Source organism: Homalodisca vitripennis, chromosome 1 (assembly GCF_021130785.1).
Source record: "Homalodisca vitripennis isolate AUS2020 chromosome 1, UT_GWSS_2.1, whole genome shotgun sequence".
Lineage (NCBI taxonomy): Eukaryota > Metazoa > Arthropoda > Insecta > Hemiptera > Cicadellidae > Homalodisca > Homalodisca vitripennis.
In genome coordinates, this window is record NC_060207.1 from 82,074,886 (window position 1) to 82,102,419 (window position 27,534).

General features: G+C 33.9%; 2 protein-coding genes across 3 annotated transcripts in view; one reads left to right on the top strand and one right to left on the bottom strand.

The window, feature by feature from the left end:
• LOC124365702 (AFG3-like protein 2) overlaps positions 1-23,861 on the bottom strand; it is a 36,140-nt gene extending 12,279 nt beyond the window's left edge. The window contains exons 1-10 of the mRNA XM_046821642.1: positions 23,645-23,861; positions 20,890-21,182; positions 19,451-19,603; positions 18,232-18,325; positions 17,408-17,573; positions 14,369-14,504; positions 8,053-8,171; positions 7,304-7,425; positions 2,895-3,048; positions 1,421-1,648 (exon numbers count right to left, since the gene is read on the bottom strand). Of these exons, the coding sequence (XP_046677598.1) occupies positions 1,421-1,648; positions 2,895-3,048; positions 7,304-7,425; positions 8,053-8,171; positions 14,369-14,504; positions 17,408-17,573; positions 18,232-18,325; positions 19,451-19,603; positions 20,890-21,182; positions 23,645-23,731 (1,552 nt within the window). The 5' untranslated portion in view covers positions 23,732-23,861. The remainder of the gene's footprint in view (positions 1-1,420; positions 1,649-2,894; positions 3,049-7,303; positions 7,426-8,052; positions 8,172-14,368; positions 14,505-17,407; positions 17,574-18,231; positions 18,326-19,450; positions 19,604-20,889; positions 21,183-23,644) is intronic.
• Positions 23,862-25,574: 1,713 nt separating this feature from the next.
• LOC124365709 (cytosolic non-specific dipeptidase) overlaps positions 25,575-27,534 on the top strand; it is a 37,621-nt gene continuing 35,661 nt past the window's right edge. The window contains exon 1 of one of the 2 annotated variants that reach the window (XM_046821656.1): positions 25,575-25,798. The gene's annotated coding sequence lies outside the window, so the exon portion shown is untranslated. The other variant, XM_046821664.1, reaches the window with a different exon arrangement.

The window sequence follows — 27,534 nt, forward strand, 5'->3', positions numbered from 1 at the left end:
ATTACCACCAAATGCAACAATGGCCCTTGGGACCTGTAAGAGACTTTTTTGGATTTAAATGGGGACTTAAACCCAAAATGATATATTGGATTTACAAAACCATAATAAAACCAATGATCACATATGCTGCCTTAGTGTGGTGGCCGAAAGTAGAACAAACAACAGCCGCTATAAGTGCAATGAAGCTTCTAGGAACAAAGTTAATAAATGCTACCTCCTTAGAAGGCCACATGTAAATATTACAAAAATTTCCTGAGGCTGAAATGCTAACAAAAGTGTCAGACACAATGGTTAAGAAATACTCCTTTGACAAACCATATATGGTCTCTATCGGAAGTAGGGAGAAATGGATTAAAAAGGAGGCCTACCCTACAAAAGGAGTCCTGAAGTTTTACACCGATGGTTCACGCCTTGACTCTAGGGCAGATACGGAATACACGGACCTGGAGTTGACATGGCTGTGCCCCTAGAAAGACACGCCATGGTTTTTCAGGCGGGGGTCATGGCAATAGACTCATGTTCCAGAAGGCTCATACAAATGAGGACAAAAGGATTATCATACCTAATACTTTCTGATAATCAGGCTGCACTGAAGGCACTTGATACCTGTTCGTTTGATTCTAAAGCTGTCTGGGAATGCAAGAATGCTCTAGCAGAGCTGGCAATGAATAACAGAGTAACATTCGGCTGGGTTGGGTCATGAAGGTATTCATGGGATTGAAAAAGCAGACATCCTCACCAAAAAGGGAGCAGAATCCACAATGGTGGGGCCTGAGCCAGGTTGTGGGATAGCCTTCTCCAACATTAAAGCTCTGGTCAAAGATTGGGAAAAGAGCAAGACACAATAATTGGAGTAGAGCCTCAGGATTAAGACTATCCAAATTGTTTATCTCTCCTTACGTTAAAGGGTGGACAGCTCTCCTGGACCAGAATAAGGAGGATAAAGACTGATATTAGGAATGTTGACAGGACATGGCCCTCTAAGGAAGCACCTTATGAAGGTAGGCCTTAGCCAGAGTAACGAATGTAGACTCTGTGGAGAGGAGGAGGAGTCAGCGGAGCACATTTGGTTAGATTGTAGAACAGGAGCCCTTAAATCTGATTGGTTTTTGCAAAAGCCTCTGACTTTGAGGGCACAAAATTAAAGTAAGCGAGACGCAAAGGTCCTTTAAGGACTATGCGCGGGGACAAACTGTCCTTTTCCCTCAGGAAGGAAAAAAAAAATTACCACCAAATATTGTCTTCATGTTAAAAGTCTTTGTCAGTGTTTTATTTATTCGTACATTTTAATTTTGACAAGTTGGTAATTGAGACTGTGAACATGAAACTTGGGTGCTTCGATTATAATTCTGCTCGTTAAATACTCACATAGGCATGTAATCTATGAGGACAGAAAGAGAACCAAATGAATGGAGCCTACCTGTAAAACCAGGTGTGAGAGCAGCCATCTTGCGGGCAAGGTCATCTCGGTCCAAGTCAGTCTTGAGGGGTGACAGGTGGACCTTGAAGATGGATGCCCGGCCCTTGATGTCCGGTGCAGGAACGAATATCTGACGGTCAAAGCGGCCCGGCCGCATCAACGCCTTATCCAGAATATCTACTCTGTTGGTGGCCGCAAGCACCACCACATTTGTGGTTGTGTTAAAACCTGATTATGTAGAATGTAAATTAATTTTAAATTATAGTAATTATGAGCAATTGGCAAATAAAAGTTTTGACAATTCTTCCTCATCTTATTTCTGGTATATCCTGACCAGGTGAGTGAAAAGATAAATATATAAAATTATTATGCATACATCCTATGTATATATATGCATATATATAGAATGTATGCATAATAATTGTAATGTAAGCTTTATCTTTTCACTCACCTGGCCAGGATATACCAGAAATAAGATGAGGAAGAATTGTCAAAACTTTTATTTGCCAATTGCTCATAATTACTATAATATAATATATAATTTTATATATTTTATATATATATATATATATATATATATATATAGAACCTTTACTATATATATATATTAAAAATTCTGTTAACCCAAATTTTTTCAATACATAATTACAGTAGTAGTAATTTTTATACTATGTTTGGAAATATTTGTTACCAAATTAACATTTTTTGGATCATGAAAAACTTAAACTATTTTAAAATTAAGTTTAAATCTGTTTTAAATGTTGTAATGTTCTGTATTCATAATTAAAGTTTTATTTACATAAATAACTATCAGAACATCATGCAAAAAGAACTCAGTATTAAAAGATTTTATAGTAAAGTAAGTATAAACAAAATTCTCATTATTAGTTTAATAGTTTTGCTATACAAATTAATTAGTGTGTATGATAGAAAGTTACGCTAGTGAAGATTTCTTAACGATACTCAAAGATTTAACACCTTTACGTGGCTCTACACTGATTGAGACCAAACACTCTCAATCTGATTCTGTGCTGTAAGGTGTCTGCTACAATCAACTGATAACATAGTTCTCATAACTGTTATGTTCCACAATATGAATGAATGGATGAAAACAATGTGATCTGTAGACATTGATATCTTTTTGAAAAAGAAATGAAATATAAAAGTTGTGGTGAGAGAACACATTCATTAATGGTTATATTTTAAACAACAAAAAATAACAGAAAACACAGTTCAGAAAGTCGGTTATAGCACGATCTAAGGTGTAGGACATGGGTCTGGGATTAAAATAGCATAAATTCATATTTTTTTCTTAGATCAAGAAGTTAAAAACCGGAACACATTTTATCAGCACTGTATGACCTATTCTGTATTGATTTTTCCTCTTACTCAGCTTGTTAAGTAATCAGCCCACACAGATATTTATTTTTGGGGAATGTTAAAAGTATGGCTAAAAAGGTACAAGGAAACTCACCATCCATCTCGACCAGCAACTGGTTTAATGTGTTTTCCTGCTCCGAATGTCCCCCAAAACTGCGACCACCTCTCTTTCTTCCAACAGCATCAATTTCATCGATAAATAAGATACAAGGAGCATGTTTCCGTGCCATTGCAAACATATCCCTTACCTGAAAACAATAATGAATAAATTTAGGAAATTTGCTTACTAATCATCAGATTGTAAATGCAAGTTATGTACCTAATATGGGTACATTAAATTTACTGATATTTATTATTTAAGTCGATAGTCAATTACGAAGAAGTAGATCACTGTGTTCCTCATGGTGGCTTGATATGTTTAAAAAATAATAAAAACATGAGAATCATATAAAATAAAGAAACAAACACACAAAGAAGACACTATTTGAATTAAAAATTTCAACCAACTAGTACAGTATTACAATCTGGCATTTCTGCTTCTCCCCCTCTATGTTTATCTTAATTGCCAACACAGATTTTTATCTTGTTTACAAAGAATTACGGATAAATGTATATGAAAGTTTGGTTTCATACCTATTTCCTCATTGATCCAGTTTATTGTTATTAACGTAATGGTGTAAATTGGCAAGTGACTGGAGTGAATGAGTGTAAAATTTGTATGTGTGAATGTGACACTGTGGTTTGATTGCAAAATGTTATATTAAATGCTTAATTTTTTACATATAATGTATATTGTATACAGCAATTAAAGATTTGAATTTAATTTAATTTTGTTCTGTTCTTATTTATTTTTAGTTGAATTTCTTACATTAACTAGAACGAAGATTTTTGAATATCTTCACCATTTTTAATTTCAAATTAAACTGTGACATATATGCAATGACAATCCATGGTCAGGTGGTCTGTTATTGTTATTTTATTTATAATATTTCGTGATTCATCTCGTTTTTGCGTTAGATGACAAACAGGTATAGGTGACTTTTTTCACGATAGCTGTGTAAAAATAACATGAAAAATACACGCACTGCATGAATGCTAGTTATAAGATTCAAACTCAAACTAAATATGTATCTGGTTAAGAACGATGCAAATATTATGACATATTGAATCAACATCCATGAACAGACAAATGAGAGAATACAAGGTTATTACACAACATTCCTTTGCAACTAATATAAAATATACTCATATCCAATTGTTTAAACAAGCATACTTTTATTAAGTTATGGACGGTTCTAAAACAAAAAGTGGCACAGGCGCTGGATCTGTGAGATTGAAACCATGCATGGATCTGGTGGTCCCTATCAGTCCTTATCACACAGTTTTCAGGCAGAAGTCACAGCCATTAGGGAATGAGCTCATGAGAATCTTCGTTTGTGGTATAGGAGTAAGACTTTTAGCATTTTCACAGATAGCCAGGCAGCTTTGAAGACATTGGACTATTGGGAGTTGGGGCTGTCTGTGGGTTCACACTAAATTACTGGGTCACGAGCTACTGGATACTAGTTTTCAGTTGAAGCTTTCTCCAATAATATTTTTTTTACTTTCAGTAGGCTACCACTCTTTGGAAGTCTACGAAACTGATAAAATCTAGAAGTATAGCAGTGAGTGAATTACTAGTTGAGTTAAAGTTTCTAGTTATTTGTCATTGATGGTTCCGTCATTTTTTTCTTAGCATTGAACAATAACATTTATTTTGCCATAAATTTTATTTATTTGTTTTGATTTTTAGTTTATTTTCAAAATTTAAAAACTTGATTCATCAAAACTAGGATTACTTTTAATATTTAACATATTCTCGCCTTTCTTAAGATTTGGATACACATAATTATACAATCCTGAGATATCACACCATTTTGAAGGATCAGTTCTGCAATAAAACTTCTTCTTTTCCTTTTGGAGGGAAATCATTGAACTAAAGTTAGGTTATTAAATAAATTAGACTTTGGTAAGGTTAGGATTGGTGTTATTTTACAAAGTTTAAAATATAATGACTAAGAAAGTGTCCAAGTACCTTTGAGGTAAATGTTTGAAAGAGGTTTCAAAGAACAGAATCATAATCATTTATTAGCCACATAAATATTTCATTCAAAAATACATAGGCAAGTCTTAAAATATTTCAACAATAACTTTAAATTATTATATATCTTAAAAGTCTAAGATTGTCCACTTTCTATTCATGAACTCCTGGATATTGTAAAATACATTTTTTAACAGAAATTCCTCAACTCTTATCTTAAAACTTGCATTGTTCAGCCGTCTTATCTCTACAGCTGCAGAAATTGTATTAAGGCATTTACTAGACATAATCAAAGGGCACTTATCACTCTTGTGGAGTCTAGTTTGAAGCATGTCAAAAAATGCTTAAATCTAGTTTCATATTTATGGATCTCATCTCTTTTTTGAACCCTGTCTCCAGTTTTCCGTATATAAATCAAACATTGGAGAATATACAATAAAAACAAGGTTAGTAATCCAAGATCTCTTAAATAAATTTCTACTGTTTAAACTTGCTAACTCGAGCTATAGTACGAATCACTTTTTCCTGAACAAGAAATAATCCTGTGCATAGACAGAATTACCCCATGCTACCAACCCTTACATCATATGAGATTGGAACTGGCTACAGTAAGCTCGACGGAGGCCATCCTGATCCAACTCACCAGACGCTTCAGAGCATAAATACTGCGCCTCAGCATTTCTTTGAGGCCAACTATATGCGGTGACCAGTTAAGCATGGGATCTAAGGTGAATTCTACAAATTTTGGAATATCAACTGGACCAGATTTCTCTTTAATTCCAAAAAGAACTGTGGTAGTGTTTTATTCATTCAAAACCAATTCATTAAGCAGTCAATCAATTTTGGACAAAATTTTGATTGAATTTGCTAATTCCAATGTTTAACTGCTAATCTTTTGTGTTTGATGACGGTGGTAACATCTGCATATAGGACTCCTGGGACACTCCACAATTTACAGGCAAAAGGCAAGAACCATTATTATTTAAGGAGACATATTAATGTTCTTGAAAATAATAACACAGTGAACTCGTTAATACTGATCATTTTTCATAAGAATCTTCTTCAAATTAACAGCCGGCTGCAGCAAAATGAGGGTATTACCCCATAAGAACAATCTGAAACCTCAAACTATTTTACACAATTATTTTTGATTGTGGAGTTATGGGAAATGTCACATTTTAAAGATATAATTAGTAGGCATCCAAAAAATGTTTAAATAGTATTCTTGTAAATTTCATACTTTTCGAGTACTCCAATGATGATGTACAAAAAGTAGAATTTTTTTCAAAATTACCAATAAAAATAATAACTTTACTGGCTTACATATAACTTCTTGAGTTATAGCACCATGTACATTGATCGACTTGCTAGTGTCCTGTTGGCAAGCTGGTGTGTCCTGTCGAAAGTGATTGGTAAACACAGCGTAGGTTCACCAAGCGTATGGAATTTTGTTTTGGATTTGAAACTGTTCATTAAGAACTGGACATTTTTGTAGTGCAATTATGTTTTTTTATCTCCTTGGTCACTCTGTAATCATTCAATGTTAGAAGCTTTCATTAGCTGTTAATTGTTTATAAAGAAATATGTAACATTGTTTTCTATAAGGATATAGTAGAATATCTCTCTAAAGATTCACTTTTGAATTTATGAAACTTTAGTGAAAGTGTAAGTGGTAAGAAGCAAGTGTTATTTTATTATAATAGTTATATCATTATAATCCTAAAAACTACTATTTTGTTGAAACATTTAAGCCAGAGAGTTAGTACTGTTGGCTTGCCCGATGGACTCAAAGGGTTAAAGCAATTTTATTAACTGGTAATAAGTAAAAAAAATCCAAACAAAACGTTTGATATGACTCATAATATCCGATAATATAAGAAATAATATATAATTAACGATAAGAAAACAAAGTATTAATTTCAAGATAATAACATACAATACAGAGGAAATATACTGCAATTAAATGAGTGACACTGTGTTGAATCAATTACATGAATTACTGGGGAAAGTTCATCAAAACCAACAAAAGCTGGGACCTAACTGTAATGGCTAATGAATATTTATTGTCTGTAAGCACTCAGTACAACCAACCAAGTCAACAATACAAACATGAATGTAAAACACATTTGCTTATTCAAGCCAAGCAGTTCATAATCCTACATAGAACATAGAGCAAGCCTTCAAATATCTGTTTTTACTCTCGAAAAGTTTATAAAACAAAACAATTATATACTTGTATGTAACAAGTTGTATAATTATAGTCACTTTTGTTTCAACAAAAAGAAATAACCACATTAGACAGATGTTTAAGTAAAACAAATCCAACAAAGAATTGGATTAAGTTAAATTCAAACCTTACATTGCATATATTTTTTTAGATTTGATCAAATGAGACTAATGTCATCTGTATATGTAAAACTCACCCTGGATGGTCCCACACCCACGAACATCTCGAGGAATTCAGAACCTGAGACAGTGATGAAAGGGACATTGGCTTCTCCTGCAGTGGCCTTGGCTAGCAGCGTCTTGCCTGTGCCTGGGGGTCCTACAACATACTTCATAATTAACATTAAACTCTTTGTTTTACACATTATTTGGAACCAACATAGTACTATTCAAGTTTTAATATTTCTTGTGTATTTCACTTTTTTAAAGCTTAAGCAACTTTGATTCCTTATTTCCTATAGGACATTAAAAAATTAACTCTTTGAATTGTTTCAACACCAGAGACATCTACACCGCAAATGAGCTCTGTCTGGTTTCCCTGCAGTCACAACCAGTATAATCTAGATGAAGAGGTGTTTCCACAGTGTGCATAGGTGCACAATTGAGTGCACTATGTTTTAGCCACAATCCACAGTGAGCAACAATTTTCTATATATAACGGTAGCTATGGTGGAAAGGATTGATTCAATGCAAATGTTGAGCCGCACTGAGCTGAAGGTGAAATAGAGCTAAAATCAACATTCACATTGAATCACCCCTCTCTGTCGTAGCTACTTTATATGTAAAAGGGGTGGTTAGAAATCACTATTTCAATGATAAAATAGAAGCCAGATATAGTTTGAAAACACTAAAAAATCCTATTCATCTTGGAGAGTATCAAATTACTGCAGGAACAAAGGTTATGTATAGAACCAACTGAACAATCAATAAATTTGACATATCTTACCTGTTAACATTGCCCCTTTGGGGATCTTCGCTCCCAAATCAATATACTGTTGAGGATTTTTCAAGAAGTTCACAAACTCCATGATTTCAACTTTTGCTTCCTCACAGCCAGCTACATCTCTGTAAATTGAAATATTATCTCCTTAGGGTAAAAATGCAGATACAGAAAGACTGCAATAAATATTTCCATTGAAGCCTATGAGAAAATATATTGAATGAGTGAAATAATAAAATGTTAATACTAATAAAATATGTTTTAACCCCTCAACGCATTTTTTTTTAAAGTCCAGTCCAACCCAGTCTGCACCACTTTTTTACCCGTTTTCCTTTATTTTGACTCTTTTTACTATAAGGACAATAAAAATTATAAAATACTCTTATAGGGATATTTTATATAATTTTTTACATTAACTATGAACAGAAAAAACCTATTTAGTGATAAAATAAATAAATTAAATTATTTATCCTGACCGAGATATAACAAAACATGGTTACTTTACACTAAAAGTTAGTGGTAGTGTGGTAAACCTTGAAGCATTCTTCAAGGCATAGGCCTGCCTCACAATTTGGACACCAATACACTGTGTCTCTCCTCCTTCCATGTTTATTACACACCACACATCTTCTTTGAGGATTGGATTTTTTCCCAGTAGCAGGAATCTTTCAATGAAATGCCTTTCTGTAAGACGAGACGGAGGTGGCTCGGTTGATGGCCTACCATGTACTTGTTTAGGAACACCAGGTTGATATTTTTCGATAATTTCTTTGATCAAACCTAATCTAAAAGAGAGATGGTCTGTGTTTGGATGTTTGGCCTTCCAGATTACATAGGAATTTAGAATTGTTATATTTAGTAATTGTTTGAACACTTTCAGATACCATTTTGTGCCCTGTTTCCTTTCCATCAAATAACTTTCCAGCATTTGGTCCCTCAAGTCCACTCCACTCATATTTTTGTGCAGGTTTCAAAACAACAATAGAAAACAACAATACATGATGTAAACAAACCACTCAGGACGACTATTTTAGCCGGCGGCACTCGAACTGCGCAGTGACTGTTTGTCATCAGCTGACCCACTATCGATTGTTTTGCTAAACGGAATCGATAACAATAAATCAATATATAACTTAAACATTCGATATTTTAACTCAGTAGCTTTAAAACGAGTATGCATTTAGAATATATTAGTCTAAAAATAACCGGTTATTTGCTGAACGAACGATCGAATGTCACAAAACGTACCGCGTACGTCGCGGTGCGAGCTCATGGGAATAACGTTAACGTACCACGTACGTCGCAATTCTTTGAAGAGTTAAAATAAACTAATTAGCCCTGGAACTGGAAAAATCATCATTTACAATACATTTTTTCTCCCCTGTAAGTATGGACATCAGTATATTACAATTTGAGTGTTATTGTGAAATACATAGTTTTTAACCATTGACGGGTATTATGGTCATGATTCAATAATAAATGCCTTATAGAATAGAAAAAATACATATAAATCAAGTGGTTTTATTCAATAGTAAAGACAAAACATGCAAGATGGGTGTTTTAGGTCTGTTAAACTTACACAGGGTGGAGCAGAGGAAACATTTTTTCACTATTGAATGACTGGGGCACGGTTTAATAGAAATAATAAAAACAAGAATTAAGTGATAGATGTTTTAATGCAGTTTTGAAATATACATACTTTAATAAGTTTTGAAAAATAATGTCTTGGAGATGACATCCTTCTTGTTGGATATTAATTTTGATTCTCTCCCGAAAGTTAAGCATTCTCTCCAACATTTCATTTGGCACGGCTTCAATTTCCAGATGAATGAAATTTTTCAGGTCATCGATTGTGTGAGGCTTGTTCATGTATACTTTTGAATTTAAATATCCCCACAAAAAGAAGTCGCATATCGACAAATCAGGTGAGCAAGGAGGCCAGTAAACATCACCACATCTCGAAATAACATTTCCTGGGAACATTTGTCAAACCACTTGCATGGATGCTCTCGCAGCGTGAGCTGTGGCACCATCCTGCTGAAACCATATTTCTCTCATGTTCACTTGATGTCTTTCAAGATCTGGACGAAGAAAGTTGTTTAACATTTCAACGTAGCGAACTGATGTCACAGTAACTGCAGTTCCATCCTCTTCAAAAAATAGGGTCCAACCATTTCCTTTATTTTTTTTTTAATTATTATTTATAAGGGCATAAAACACGGAGGTTATCAATGCTCGTAGGGTTAACAGACACCTACACTTTAAAATATGGTGTCACGTTATCAGTGCAAGGGATAGACAGTGGATCGCTGTGTCAAATAACATTATCACATTGAGACAATAAGAAAAACAACAGCAGTAAACAGAGGACTAAAACTAAATAACAAAAATAGCCGAGAGTCTGTAAAGGGGCCCGATAGTTAAAATATGTCAGATAAATAATAACAATAATAAATATAACAAAATCTAATGCTAAAACCAGGTAAGTTAGTGAAGGTAAGGTTGTAAAGGGACTCACTCTCACTAATAACAAATAAATAGAAGGACAAAAATGCCCATCTCCTTACGTGACACCTACATATTAAGATAGTGGTGTCTCTCACCTCACAGAAATTTTTAACTGTAAAGGGGTATACCCTTGATTAAAACACAGAAATTTTCCTAACGAAATTTAAAAGATTGCACTTTTAAATTTCGGTGCTAGGCACTTAGGCCTTAAAACTAAATAACAACTCAGGGGTGAACTGTAAAAGGGCTCACCCTTGCCTAAAACTAGCGGTTAAAATGTTTACTAAAACTAATCAGGTACTATAGGACTCATATTCTGGACATTAATTTGGTGCTCTCCAGAAAACCAAAGAGCTTTGTTAAAAAATCTTCTTTGTCACCAAGCAACTCATCTAAACCGGCCTGGCAAACGATGTGCTCTCCTCTGCCCGGCGTAGAGGCGGCAATCTATCAACACGTGGCTGACGTTTAACGCCATGTTACACTCCGCACACTGCGGTGGATCATCACGACTCATTAGGAAACCGTGAGAGAGGCGAGTGTGTCCGATACGGAGTCGACACAGTACAACTTCCTCTGTACGGTTAGTGCGGTAAGCAGTTGACCAAGGCTTTACTGTGTATTTAATCTGCCGAAGTTTGTTATTGGCCACTTGATCCCACGATATATTCCACTGATGTTGGAGTCGTGATTTTACAATCGGCTTTAGATCGGACGCGATTGATCACCTAGTACATGGAGTCAGAGAGATTGCCTCCTTTGCTGCCCTATCTGCGATCTCGTTACCAGGTATTCCAGTATGTCCAAGTACCCGTAGTAACGTATTTGCAATACCCCGCGACATCATCTTGCTCAAAGCGTAGCGGATCTTACGAACCAGGACAGGTTTGGAGTACATGTCCTTGATAGCCAGCAGACCGCTTAACGAGTCCGAGCACACTACCACCCTATTTGTTCTTGGACATACAATATTTAATGATTTCAAGATAGCAGTTAGTTCTGCTGTGTATATTGAAGATTCAGGAGTAAGGCAGAATTTGTACTCTCTATTGGAAGTAACAAAGGCACAACCTGCCTCACTCTTTGAGCCATCCGTGTAGATGACATCGCAGGGTGAACAGGATGACAAAATTTCTCTACAGGCGCTTGTAGACAACAGTGATGCGTCTTGCTTGTCCAACTGTAATAACGACAGTATTACATTGGGAGTTCTGACTGTCCATGGTGGCCTATCCATCTCGTGACATACTTCAACATCAATCGCTCTCATGTCCACTTCTGCGAGATGTAACAGGATTCTAATGCCAAAGGGTGCGGGGGCATTAGGCTTATTGTGGTACAAGGGAGCAAGCGATGTGTCTAGGACTACCTCAAAGGCCGGATTTTCTGGTGTTGATTTTAAACTAAAAAAATAGTTCATAGCCAATTGAACACGTCTGAAAGATAGGGATGGCTCACCACTCTCAGCTAACAGACTGACAACGGGGCTGGAACGAAAAGCTCCAGTAGCCAATCTGATAGCAGAGTGATGGATTGAGTCCAACATTTTAAGGGCTGTTGGCTTGGCAGAAGAATAAACCTGGGATCCATAATCAATACAAGATCGAATATATGCCTTGTAAAACTGAAGTATGCATTTTCTATCTGCACCCCACTTCGTTCCGCTTAAAGCTCTCATCTCGTTAAGTCTCTTTAGGCATTTCGCCTTAAGTTCTTTAATGTGCGGAACCCACGTCAGTCTGTAATCAAACCACAACCCCAGGAATTTCACACAGCGACTCGCTGGGATTATTATTCTATTTATCCTAAGAGTTGGATCAGCGACGTTCCTCAGTCGAGAAAAAGTAATACATTTAGTCTTTGAAGGAGAAAAAGAAAACCCGGTTTCCAACCATTTCCATCTTTGAAATGTAGCACCACAATGTTACTTTTAAGTTGTGGAGAGGTCTTTGGTGTAATTCATGTGGGTTCTCTGGCACATAAAACTAACAACTTTGAACACTGACATAACTGTCTAGATGAAAGCGTGCTTCATCTGCACCTTCTGTAAAAATGTTGTCCATTACGTGACAAAACTCTCTGCGCTACACAAAATCTTCATTAAGCTGCTGAGCGATCATTATCTTGTACAGATGAAACTTGTAATATGCGGTGAAGCTAATGACGTGACATATCCAGTGCTACAGCCTGCCGTCTAGCCGATAGTTTCGGACTAACAAGAACTGCTGTTCTCACTCGGTCTACATTTTCCGGAGAACGAATTGAATGGAGAAGACCAGATGGTTTCTTTTCATCATAGATCTAGTACTTCTAAACGCTACAATATTTCAAACACACGCTCTACGCTCCATAGCGACAGAAACTGTATTGTATGGGCAGTCTGCCAACATTCATTCAAGATCAACACCCCCTCTTGTCACCGTGTACTAGAGGTTAAAAATACATGAATTTCCTCTGCTCCATCGTGTATAAGAAAAACACTAATCCTGTAAATTCCAAATTCCACCCAAGCCAACCACCAATAATTTAAGGTGGGATGTCCCATCGGCTTTACCACAGACAAGTGACTCTCATAAGTGTACACCAGACTGCAAAAATCTGTAACGTCAGCCACGGGAATTGAACCCGTGACTCCAAGGCTAAGTCCCACATCCGAGAGTAGCGCATTAGACCACACAGCCATCCTGATTTGATGTCTTTTTATATGCAATTAGCTCATTTAAGATACCCGCTGTTGTTGTTCAAGTCAACTGAAGTCCATGTCAGTTCTAGGATTTAACCCTTCGTACGCTGTAAGCAGAATATTCCGCTGAATAAATATAACTCGAAACGTTCTAAGCGGAATAGATCGCGGAATCCCGTGACAACACAATATATTTACGTTAGTTCTACAAATTGCCGCCAGAATGCTTGAGAGTGAATATTTGGTGTTCTAATATGACGCAATGTGAAGCGTGACTCATCAAAACAATTGGGACCAATCACAACGGAAGCTTTTGTTTGCTTTGTCAGTCCGCGCCATCGCCAGTGAGCAAGCTGTACGCTCTAAGCGGAAATACTCGCGCGTGACAGTCAGCTGCCGGCGGCCGCTATGTACTGTTATTTATTATTTATAACCTGCTGTACTGCTTTAGCTGTCTATTGTGCAAGGTTATCCATATCGATAATGTGATAAACTATATATATATATATATATATGTAAAACATGTGAGGCCAAGCCTGCCCTACACACAGATGAGTGTTTTGAGATTTACCACACACAAGTCCAATATTAGTGTGCCTTTTTTATTTTTGTACCATTTTGTGTTCTTTATATATTCTATATTTGTCATGGATTGGTTCCATTCATTATCTACTAATTTTGTATAAATAATATGAATTACTGTTGTACTAACTTTTGCTACTTTCAGAAAAGTTTATTGGACTTTATATACTGTGTGTATATTTACATGTATATGTACTCATATGTAAATAAAATAAAAGCAATACAAAAACTATCATGTGTTCTCATCAGTTGCAAGACCAATAAACCTAAAAAAATATATAACTTTGAAAAAAATTTAAATTATTACTTTTTTTTATATTGAGCATTAGATCAATTTTATACAACTTGCTTTCAGCGTACAAAGGGTTAATTAAGTGTAATACTTCATTGGCGTAATTGAGATAGTCATATAATGATATAATCTGTTGTGAATTTTTATTGACACTAGGCAGCCTAAACTTTTAATTTCATACTCCACTTTTGTCTCTGAGGTTAATAAAATCTATTACTAACTTCTTCAACTTAAAGACTGCATTAAAAAGTGTTTACTTGAATCTGACTCCTATGTCATTAGAATTAATCAGCTTGGCGGTTGATTCCATGACACCTCCAAACAGTCCCCCTCCCTTTCGTCCCCGCCCACCCATCATCTCGGCTGATCGCCTCATCATGTAGATCACAAACCCTGCAACGAAAAAATACTGTGAATACAAAACCTGTAATGAATCTTTTTTTATTGTAAAAATTAAACAATTAAGTGGTTGAGCATTAGTGAAGCCTTATCACTTGTTGGGCTGGGAAAGAATATTATTTCTGTCTATCTGTCCAAATGGTATCTCAAAAACGAAGTGACCTATACACTTGAAATTTTGCATGGAGCTTCATTTACATATTACATAGTAACACTACGTAATATACTGAGGCATGTCACTCCATGGGATTTGGCTGAGCATTAGCAATTATTTTTACATAGGTCTTACGGGTAACCATGATGGCAACAAGAAAATAGAATATATAAATTTATAAACAAGCTGAGTACAATCATATAAAATTTTAACAAGTGACGTGTTAACACATTTAGATTATTCACACAGAAAAAAAGAAAAATGATAGAGTGAAAGTCAATGTTATAAGTTAGCAGAAGAAAATATGATTTCAGCATACTCTTGGACTGTTGTACTCTCTCTACTTAACCAGAACTTTTATTATTTAACCCTTTCCACTCGGATTTTTTTCACTAGTCTGTCCCCTCAGCTCGTATTTATTTTAGCATATTTTCAGTAAAAACCCATTTTTAGCAAACTGGAAGTCAATAAAGTATATACATTATTATATTGTATAATAATTTTATTTTATTTCTAATTTATGTTATAGAGATATAAAATTTGATACTTACACTAATAAGTTTTATATTTTAGCATGGTATGGTATCGTTCAAAACACTCTGCAGGATGAAGACCAGGATTTTTTGAACAGGTTTTACAATAGTAAAGTGCTTCCTTTCTTCCTCCTGGCACCTTTCTATTGCTACAAACAGCACAGTCTTTAGTTTTTTTTGTTGGATGAGCTGCAAGAAAGTGAGGTTGTTTGTTTAGCCTTTCTTCTTTTTCTACTGATGAAGGACGACCCCGCTTCAAACTCATAGGGTTACGGACATGGCCTACAAGTTCAGTGTTAAGGATTTCTCTGAAATTCCTGTGTTGAATTGTTTTTTCTCCATGGTTTTGTTTATTCGTGTTGAACAAGAGAAAGCTATTTACTATTGCCACTTCCAACATCCAGAAAAATAGCTTTCTCCACTACTTCAGAGATTTACGGGGAAATTTGTAGGAAGCAATATAGTGGTCTGCTTGGTCCACGCCACCCATATATTTGTTATACTGACAGATAACTGTTGGCTTTTATATGTTTATTTGATTATCCTTGCCTTAATTAAGTAATTCAGCAATAACTTCTGAATCAGAAAGAAAAGATGTACTTGGTAACGACATATCGAGTCACTAATGCGAACGCGTCTGAAAATTGGTTAGGAAACGTGACTACAATGACAAAGTAAAATAAATCAGCAGCCGACCAATTGTAGTTCAGCTGTAATTTATTAGTTCCTGAGAATACCGTGCGATCGCAGCACCAATCGGAAACATCGTAGGCCGGCTAAAAATAAAGTAAAGCTGACGTCACTGCAATGTCGGATGGCGTCCGACATACGAGCGGAACGGCAAAATAGCAATGTCGGACAACGTCCGACATACGAGTGGAAAGGGTTAAATGCTGCTATGAACTTAAATCAATGAATAAAAATGTGAATGTATGTGAAAAATGTGACAAGATATCTTAATAAAAATCATCTGCAGGTTTTACATTGTTCATGAAACTTTATATTGGTGTTACGGGCAATCATGATGGAAACAAGATAATAGCTGAATTAATAAATTTGTAAACAAACTGTGTACAATCATATCATATTTTAACAAGTGACACTTATTCATAGAGTAAAGAGCAAATATAATGGACTGCAGTCAATATTAGAAGTTGGTGACAATATCTGACTTCAGTGCATTCTTACGTTTTATTGCCCTCACTTGCTTACCAGAACTTTTATTTGAACACTGTTACAAAACCTAACTTACTGAACAAAAATATAAAATTTTGGCAAGGTAACTTGAGAAAGATTTCATCTGTACACTCAGAATTTTGCATGAAATTTCTATTCTAGACATAGACAAGAATGAGTTCTGTGATGGTACATGTCCAACCGTGGAATTTGGCTCAGTGTTATATTATATTTGCTCTTTACTCTATGAATAAGTGTCACTTATTAAAATCTCATATGATTGTATACAGTTTGTTTAAAAATTTATTAATTCAGCTATTATCTTGTTTCCATCATGGTTACCCATAACACCAATGTAAAAATATTCATCAAAGTAAATAGGGAAGGTACTATAACGCTAGAGAGCTCTGAATCATAACTAGTCACCAACTTTTTAACATTGACTTTCACTCTATTTTTCTTTTACTGTTTGAATTACTTACACATCTTAATACGTCACTTGTTAAAATTTCATATGATTGTATTCAGATTTTTTACAAATTTATTTATTTTACTATTTTCTCATTGTCATCATGGATAGGTTACCCATAAGACCAATGTAAACAAATTTGTTAATGCTCAGTCACATTGAAGGGAGTGAAATCTACCATCATCGAACTCAGTGTTCCTAATATAGTCTATATAGGTCAGTTTATTTTCAAGGTATTGTGCAGACAGACAGAAATGAAAAATGTTTAAGTCTCACGAGTAATAGGCTTCGCTTAAGCTCAGCCAATATAGAATAGAATATATTTATTTCCATCTTTTTCATTTATATTACATAATAAGATAACAACTTGGAAAAAGCAAATAACCACCATTTGTCAGTATTCGGTGGTTATTTTGGTAATTTAATTATAACATAATTACAACTTAAATTAGTAGCCTTCCGTAATAAATTAACATTTTATTTTTTCGGCTTCTAATTTTTGAATTTCTTCTAATTTCTTTTTTGAATAATCATTGAGCATAATATTAGTCAATCATTACTCTACCTATAATTAATAGTGTTGGTAGTAATCCAGAGAGACTTGCCGCTTCTATTTCAGTTTTATAAATCACCGGTACATAGTTGGGTGGCTCAATGTTCATTTCCATCTGTGCGTTTTCCAGGTTTCGCTCAAACGAATCCACACTTCCAATGTTGAACCACAAGACACTCTGAAAGAACAATAACTCTGTCAAAGAATGCAGTATATAGTGTATGAAACACTTGTACTATTGTGTACTGTTTACTGAAAACAATATTTACAGCTAAGAGGCCAGCCATAAACTACACCATCAGTTTTCACCAATTTTTGACTGCCCTGTTGCTTAAAAATGACATTATCTTAAGAATGAATGACAAAATATTCTACATAACAGATCAATATTTTCAATGTATCTGTGTTCATTCACTGAGAATTCGCTTGCATTGAATTACATTCTCAAGAAGCCCTCTGGAGCTGCACTATGCAATAATATAGAGTGAGTCACCAAGTCTATAGTCGTTTATTTCAGGTTTTACATCCATAAAATAACAACTGGTCATTTTTTGATTATGGACCGAACTTCCAGATCTATAACAGCCCAACTAAATACCTCATCCGAGGAAGCCATTAGTAATGACAGATAATCAGTTTATTGTGACATTATATCAAACTTTTTCAGTGCTACACTTACACGATTATTACTGGTACTATATTATTATTGTTTAACCTTTCTGGGCTAGAGCCCTCCCCTAAGCCTATAAACATGGTTTTAAAACTAACTTTTATTACATCCAAGGGCTTATGAAATTGAAACCTTGGTTCACTACACACTAATAATGTTTACTTACAGCTCCATTTGCATTATTGCCGGGTGTCAGCCTAATGCGGACCCACTTCTTGTTGACTACCTCCAGCTTCTCTACGATTCCACGGGACAAATAACTAGAGCAATACACAAATACCAATTAGAAAATAAAATGATCTTTCCTAAGTTATTGCATTTCTATGGAACAGTTTTATCACAACAGTGGATTGTTGTCTGCCAATGTCAAAACCTTATGCAATTATTTATACACTGTTCTACCTGTAAGAGCTGCACTATTTTATACTCTACCACACAAAAAATTTCAATTACACTTTAATTTTGAAACAGCAACTAATAGCTTGCAAGGTAGTACAACAAACAGGCCTGATTCCAGTAACATGCCAACACAATCTCCATATTCCAGTAGCTTTACAAATAACATGAAAGACACAAAAACAATAGTTTTTTTTTACTCTGCTTTAAAGTTGTTCAGGTAGAAAATCAAAATAACCACTATTTAAACCACAACTAAAAACATTAAGGCAGTGCAAATTTTGTTTTTTCACAAATAATATAAAAATACAACATAATTAGGGAATTATAAATAAGTTTAATAGGGAAATTTGGATTCCATTAAATCAGCTTTCCAATTATCACAATAGAGTAATTGAACTTCACCTTAACTGACATATTTTCTATTGTTAAACAGAATAAATCCTCATCCATTTGGTAATCTGTATCAGTCACAATGTCCCATAGAAGGAAAAAGATCAAAGCCCTGAAATGACTTATAAAAGAAGTGGGTGAATGAGAACCTAAATTTAATTAAGTTAAAAAAGACTCAATGTAGAATAATACAGGACATGCGATCCTTTCTATGGGACATGCGATCAAAACTATGCTTCCTTTACGTAATGATGCATATAAAACGAGATGTAACAAATAAGACATTTTGTGATTTTCTTCAAATCAAAACAGTTTATTTTTTTCAAAATATAAGAAATAAAATAGGTAATGCCTAGGTATTAAACACTTGTTGCTTTTAGTGTAGCAATTAATCTACACATGGATTAACTAAATATATAACAGACCCAGAATTATGTTAATTTATGTAAAAAACATTATTTATATAAAACGCTTCACTTCTGCTACAGCACATTATGTATATCAATAACTATTTGTTATTGATCTGCATCAAGACTTGAATAATAATCCAAGTACTAAAAGTTGTTTATAAATAAATCATGATAAAAACAACATACTTGTTGACAAATTCCTTCCAGCCAATTTCCGTATAACCCATCTCATAGTATGCCAGTGTGCCTACAACTGCAGCTATACCCAGGGCACCAAACAGCACCCACTTCTCTCTCTCTCCTCCCTCACCAAACTGTTTACCGCTTCCAGGACCACCCCTGGGGACACAAAACACATGATACATCAACCTTTTCATCTTCCATACTGCTTACTCTGTCATCTAGGTTCAATCTTATCATTCAATGGCTATCCAGAAAGTAGATTACGTTTTGATCTGTAGCCGCTAGGGACTATCACGGCCATTTTGATGTCATAGTATTTCTCCGTTCAGTGGCTATCCAGCCGTGCTAGTGAGAAGTTATTGCCACTCCTTTTAAATGTGTGACACAATTGAAAATCCCGCGAGTTGTGAAGTGCGGTTGGTAATATGGTTTTTGTTGGCTAAGCACAATAAAACAATTGAGATTTATCGCCAAATCTATGAAGTTTATGGAAATTTTGTAATTACTGAAGGTGGAGTGTGTCAGTGTTGCATTAGGTTTATAAATGGCCTAACTAATGTGTATGATGATGAGCAAAGTGCACGGCCAAGCATTGATGAGAATATAAAAAGACCGCAATTCACAATAAGAGAACTCTCATTTAGTTTTCCTCAAATTTCAAGGAGTTTGTTACACAAAATTTTTACGCAGAATATAGGCGCTCTTTGATGACAACATGGAACTGTGGGAGGGTGTGACTACCTGGGTGGAGTTTCAGGTGACAGAATTTTATAATGCTGGAATTTCTAAACTAGTTTATCGCTATGATAAGTACCTAAATTTGCATGGTTATTATGTGAAAAATAATCACTAAATAAATATGTTGAAAGTGTCACTTTCAAATGTATACAATACAAATTTTTTCTTGTACTTTGTTTTTTGTTTATATCAAAACGTAATCTACTTTATGGATAGTCCTCATATATTGTAGAGTGGAGCAGACTCCACTAGGCTTGTGCAACAACATATCTGTTATTATATTATCTTTGTTCGGGACATAATTAAAAAAAAAAGAAAAAAGTTCAACTTATTGGAAATTAGCTGTATATATTTTGAAATTTAATATTAAGAAAAGGTAATGTTCCCATCTTTAATACAAGTATAGGCCAACATGAAAAAAAAGTATAGTTTGAGTTAAAAGTACGGATACACTCTGTTTAGTTTTTGATGGAGGGATGGAACTCGGGGCATCTTTCTAGGAAATAAAAGTGAACATTTTAGTCATTGTTATAACTTTGCCCGTTTCCCCAAAATGGGATTTTGGGGGGAGTGGCTCAAAATTTTCCCATTCAAGTTCATTTGAAAGGCCTTCATAAACGAAGAACAGTGGAAACTAGATTTCTCTCTCTTAACCCAGTACAAAATGGCAGATCACTGTTTGCTTTTCATCAAATTAGAAATACCTGGATCCTCCGAACACTCCAAAAGACCACTGGTCTTGGGGCTTAGATGGTCCTGGCTTGGATGAAGGAGATTGACCTGCTGATGGTCGTGATGGAGGAGGTGCATCCTGTTTTGCTTCTTTACTTCCAGCTTCTCCCTTAGATGGAGTTTCTTTTTTAGGAGCTCCTCCGGGTTTGAAATACTTTTCAAATCCCTTTGGAGGTTTCTGACAGTAGAGGCGGAATTGACGTAAAACTGACTTGAGAAACGGAGAGCTTGTTGTTTCCTGAATAAGCATTAAGCTCCTTCTTAACTGAAATGACAAGCAAAAACAATGATGAAAATACACAATATTATTATTATTATTTTAAGGAGCAAGTACACCATCTTAGATTCTATTATATACTGGCACCCATTGATGGATTTCAAAGTTACAAATTATTAACATTTATCCTAGGTCAATAATATTATTTTTGATTAATATTCAGTAAATGAATTCAACTTTTTAAAATAATTGAACTTGCAAATATTAATGAATGTATTAGTAATTATATAGATTAATTCCACAATTGTATATTAACTAAACTTATATTTGGATTTGTTGCAACATTTATTTTGGTACTTTGGGATTATACCAACCACACCCAGACATGAATCGTTATTTGACATTTTGCTTCTACTGATTACTAGATTAGCGTAGAAGAATATTTCGTCAGTATAAAACAGGAATTGTCTTATCGCAAACCCCTCCCATCCTCAGACAGAGGTCAAAGTCGAGCGTCTAGTAGATAATGTGATTGCAGACTCTCGCCGCCCGGTCAGCTGGTGTGTCGCTTTGTTGTACCTCCGTGTTTTACCTCTACATTTCTCCAAACACAAAAATTCAACGAAAACAAACATTACCAAACTAAAACTAAACTCTTTATTGAAAAAACACTCAAAACTTGTTTTTATTCTTGATCACATTCCGCCACCCAAAATGCGAGTGCCTCTGGCCATCAGCGCGGGGCAGCACCAAAGGTGCTGCCCCGCGCTGATGTCGACGAAAGAAAAACATCCCTCGAGATAGTACCTATCAGTAAAATATCAAATTCTAGAGGGGCTGATCAGAAATATAAATTGAATTGTAATGGAAAGGCAATTATGTAGCCTACCGTGCAAATCATGTGATGCCGCGCGGCCTGCCGTATTCAGAATTCTCGAGAAAGATAAGATAACAGAGACAACAATACCGATCACAATACCTGGAAATGCTTGTAAGTTTGTAATTTTGTAATATTAAAGAGTTGTTTTTTCGTTCTATCATGTTTGTTTCTATAAATTTCTATTTTTGTGTTCTTCATACTGGTGTGGTCGGTATAATCCCAAAGTACCTTTATTTTATTTTTAAGGAGTTGGAACTGTATTTATTATACTATATACAGAACGAAAATCCAGTACTGGTCCAGTCTAGAATGTCTGTCTCCTATTGATGGATCCAAAAGTTACAGATCTAGTGCCAGTTGAAGTGTACTCCAATTGATTCATAAAAAGATTATCCATCATCTGAGACACTGAATGAGCACTTAGAGCAATCCTAGCCTTATCCATTAACAACCATGCTCTCCTCCTTATCTGTTGATAAAATCCTTGTGCAGGTCAGTAGCCCATGATGATGAGTAGAATAAAGCTACCTACCCTAATTACTTGACTGTCACGCCTACTCATAGGCCTAACTCCCTACCTGAGAACCAACCGCCCTACCAAAGGGTTTACCATCCTATTAGTCTGCTTACTACTCAACTTGAGTTCTAACCCTCTTACTCAAGAGACAATTGTCATAATGTAAAGCTTACCACTCTATCCAAAAGGAATTTTCTCCCTTGAGGACGGGATTGTTTTTTTAGGCTTTTCCTTGCTTTTATTTAATTAATATTGCTTTCCTTGTCATGTAGGCTATTAAGCACTTAACATTCAGAAATCAGAAAATTTATTTGTCATTTAACACAAGAAACAGTGCAATAGACATCGTCACAGCCTAAGTTATGATTAAAAACCTTTTCGTATAAAATACAATTACTAGACTACTTTAAAAACACAACATGTAGCAATAAAACTTTAAAAGAAACATAACATATAGACTTAAAAATTAACATCAATGTCAGGCATATTAAAAAATTCTTGTACATGATAAAATGGGTTTTCTTTTATCATTTACAAGAATTTTTGTACATGATTATCATGTACTACATAATAAAATGGGTTCATTCCAAAAATCAACAACAAAAATGCGAAGTGGGTCTTGTAAACAAGTACTGAAATTTCTTTAAAATAGTAGGGTATAGTACAAGAAGGTTCATGAGTTTATTTCTGAAAAAATCCTTACTTACATAGATAATAATTTATGAAGTCTACAATTAATATTACTTATATGTAGACTAGTTTTACATCCAAACATTTCCCAGTGACTTTTTTTATTAAATAGCAATAATAAACTCTTGATTTTTTTTAATTCACGTTTTGAAATTAGTGAATATAGTATTTTGGCATTCCTGCTTGTCGTAGACCTAGTCCATCTCCACTTGCATTGTATTGCATCATTCATTTTTTAAACCTTCAAGAAACATCTTGTACTATTAAAACAAATAATAACAAAATAATAGGCCTACTGAAATTCATCATAGATATCACTTAATATTTGTATCTTTCTTATTCAACCTTATTACATATTTTTACCTATATGCATAGAAAAATTAAATTACATAACCTAAATTGAAACATTACACCGAAACTTACATCAATTCTATCAATTGTTCTATGTTGTTGTCCTCCATACGTTAGAAGTTTAAGCTTTTGAGCTGACAAAAGAAGTCTTTGAGCCATTCTTCACTTTATTGTATTACTTAAATATCATAATAATTTAAACAAATTCACCAAAAATTTGATGTTAATTCACAGAAGGGACATAGGGGTCGGATACTAGACAGACGCGAACAGTACCTGACGACGGCAGCAGAAGGCACTAAATAGAAGAGATGCCTGTATGATTTTATTTATTTGTTTGTTATATTATGCCTTTGATTGTCTATATATCGTCAGGTAGTTTTGGGATCTTGGTTCGTGGAAGGCAATAGGAGATATCGCTGTACAGTCTGCACAGTGACAATAAGGTGACGACGTGGTTCTAAATTCGCCTCTGAACTCATGTAATAATAAATAAATTATTATGATTTTGACTATGAATAAAGGTATACAATGTGATAAGAAAGAATTTGTAATGAACACTTATAATGTTGATTCTATAGATTTAATATTACCGTGTAAAATCCTGTACCAAAACATTTATCTACTTATAAAGTAAAAACATAATAGTTACAAATTTCTTAGCATTAACGTTTAAAAGTATAACAATAATATATCTGGTTTATTGTTTTACATTATTGTACATAACACTGCATTGGAAATGTTTACTTTCTCGTACAAATCACCGTGTATAATACAAATTCAGTAAATTCAACTTTTTCTTCATGGTTAAATAACTTTAGTATTTTAATTTTTATGTGCCTTAAGACTACTCGTAATATTACAAAAACAAATCTCAAGTTCACCTTAGCATTGGTGAAGTGTATGTATAGTAAACAAATATGACTGTTTTGAGGAATTACTTTTTGAAAAGAAATTTAATAATAAAAAATAGTAACAATTTATTTTGAAATCTCTACAGTGACATAAAAATGAATATTTCTAAATTTGAAGATAAGAGGGACATATTTAAAGCTAAGTTTGTACAGAGGAATCTTCCAGCAGAGAGAAATGAGATAAGAACTGAGGAAAACGTGTCTTGGAAGGGAAAGCTAGAAGACACAGAGAGGAATTCCGTGGTAAACATTTATGCTGTGTTTTGAAATACGAAATACTGATCTGAACTGAATAGCCAAAATGCAACCCAAACATTTTCTATTTCGAGGTTATTCACTGCCTTTCAAAGAAAAATTATTTATGAACCAACTTCTAGCAACAGTTTTTCATAAATATAAAAAATTCGCATCTACTAACGTTTTTATTCAGATTCAATTTTGCAGTGAAACACTGCAATAACAAAATATAGTATCACCACCAAAATTATAAGACGTGAAAAAAGATGACAGAGCAAATTTGATCAATGTGAATGGTTTCTAACTAAATTAATGATTTTTGTACTCATAAATATCTGAAAACTTGGATTTTAGGGGTTGGTCTACTTTGAACTTTGACCATTCAATTGTAATACCACAATTGTAACTATAGACATGTTCGATTACTCATTACCCAGTTATTACTATAGTAATGATAATAATTTAACTAATACACCAAAATAAAATATACTGTTACTAAAATCACATCATTTTATTATATTCTAACACAACTATCTGGCAGTTAGTTAACATTTTAAAATTATTTCATCAGTTGTAAAGGATGTTAATAAATACTGCTGATAATCACACTAATGTTGATATTCCGATAATTATATACTTAATACTTTAAAAAATGTTAACTACAATTATTGCTTGGACAATATTTTAATCAATAGGAAGTTGATTGGAGTTATTTGTTGGGAATAAAATTGTAGCTGATGATGTAATGCAGCCTGGAATAATTGCCGCCTATTAGTACAATTCCTCTATGGGACGGAAACTTCCTCTAAGAGTGCTTGTAAACAAAACTCCATATGTTTAAGTACTGTGTTGTAGGTTATCAGTCAAAGTCCTCCCACTGTACATTTTACACTGTTTGTTGTTGGATGAGAGTTGGATTCGGCTTGTCCATTCGCCATTGTCTATATCACAAATTTAAGGTTAACTTGAAGGTGTCAAATTGGTTGTCAGTTAAACAGAATTTGTGACTCGTTAATATTCGTTTCGGTGAAATATTCGATCAATTGTAGTAATTGTTTTGTTTTCTTACGTTTGGGTATGTACTAATTATTATGTACTGTGTTGACTCTTGTGTATAAAATCGGTTCTCACTTATTAGCTTTGTCAGTGTTTCTTCAGTGTTAGGCTTGGTTCGTACACATATCGATTTGAAATTTTATTTTTCAAACAAAAGTGTGTTTAATTTTGAGGTAAAATTGTTTAAATACTGTAAATTATAATTTTGATTAATTATTAAACGCATTAACTTAGTCCTAACTTTTTTGAAACTTGCTATAAACATTTAATTACTTACAATTAAATTTAGTTTTTAACAGTACAATAAAATGAATCTTTCCCACTATTGTTGATATTGATGAGGGGTATGGTACGATAAGCGGACCCGGTTTTTTATATCGAAATTGGCAAACGATATTACTGAATCATAACCATTGATATAATCAATCGATACTGATTAATTATCTTTAACGATTAATTAAATAATCTATATCAATAGCTGTAAACACTTTCAAATAATACTCTTAATGTAATATTTCAATTTTATATAAGTAAAGTGTTTATTATTAAAAGTAATATTTACTATAATCAAGTAACATTATTTGATTATTAAAAATGACAGTCAATTTTAAAAAACTACACAACATAGCTTTGGAAGATGATAAGACATGTTTTTCATGACTTCAACGTGTTGGACTCGTGCGGAAAAACCCATTATGTGAAATTTGTGGGAAAGAAACAACTGTAACTGTGAGAGGAGCAAATATGGTCGTCTTCAGTTTTCCTAATTTTGGTTATAATAATTTGTTTGATCACTGTAAATATTAGATTCATATTTTAATTTAAAACATATGATTGTTAATGAGAACTATAGTAGATACTTTATATCGATTGATAGTCTAGGATTTGAGATGCGAATATTAGGTATCGATGATTACATTCTTCGATATAAAAAACCAGGTCTGCTTATCGTACCCTACCCTTGATGAGTTTTACATTACATTATAGCTTTGCTAACCAACAAACTGCTTTCTTTGTTTTGACATTCTAGGATAGTTTACAAGTTTGTTTTAGTTTTTAATCTATTGTAAGTATGAGAGTAAAGTGCAATTAAACAATGCAATCAGTTTCAGGCCTCATTTTCATGTAAAAATTCACAACTTTTATTACTTAAGATTGAGTTGCTGGGTTATAGTGTTGAAATAATGTGCGCGTTATTCATTTAGTACTATTTATTTTTCTGATGGTTGCAAGTACAAGTGGATTACAAATTAATAACATTAGTGATTTACTAAATGATGATTTAACATCCAGTGTTTAAGAGACCGATTTGCTACAACTACCTGTTCAGATCTAACTTAAAATATCCCTAATTTTTCAGCAATTTGTATAAATGTTATTTTTAAAGTTTATTGGAGTAGAAATAATATTACAAAACAAAAGAACTAATTTAAGATACAAATATTTAATAAAAAATATGATTTGTGCACCAACAGCTTTTAAATATACATGTTAGGCCTACTTGAAATTTTGGTTTATAAACTACAATAAAATATTTGTTTTGAGTATTAAATTATAAAGTAGTAATACAATGATGTGATAGTGTGCTGATTACAAAAAAAATTGTTTTATACCTAGTTTTACTCTACATAGAAAGCAAAATCTTAAACAATCATCTATTACCTTATTGTTTTTCATAATAAAAAGTTTTAGTTTAAAAAAATACAGTGCTGTACTTTAACTGAACATTTAAATACAATCAGATAACAAAATAAA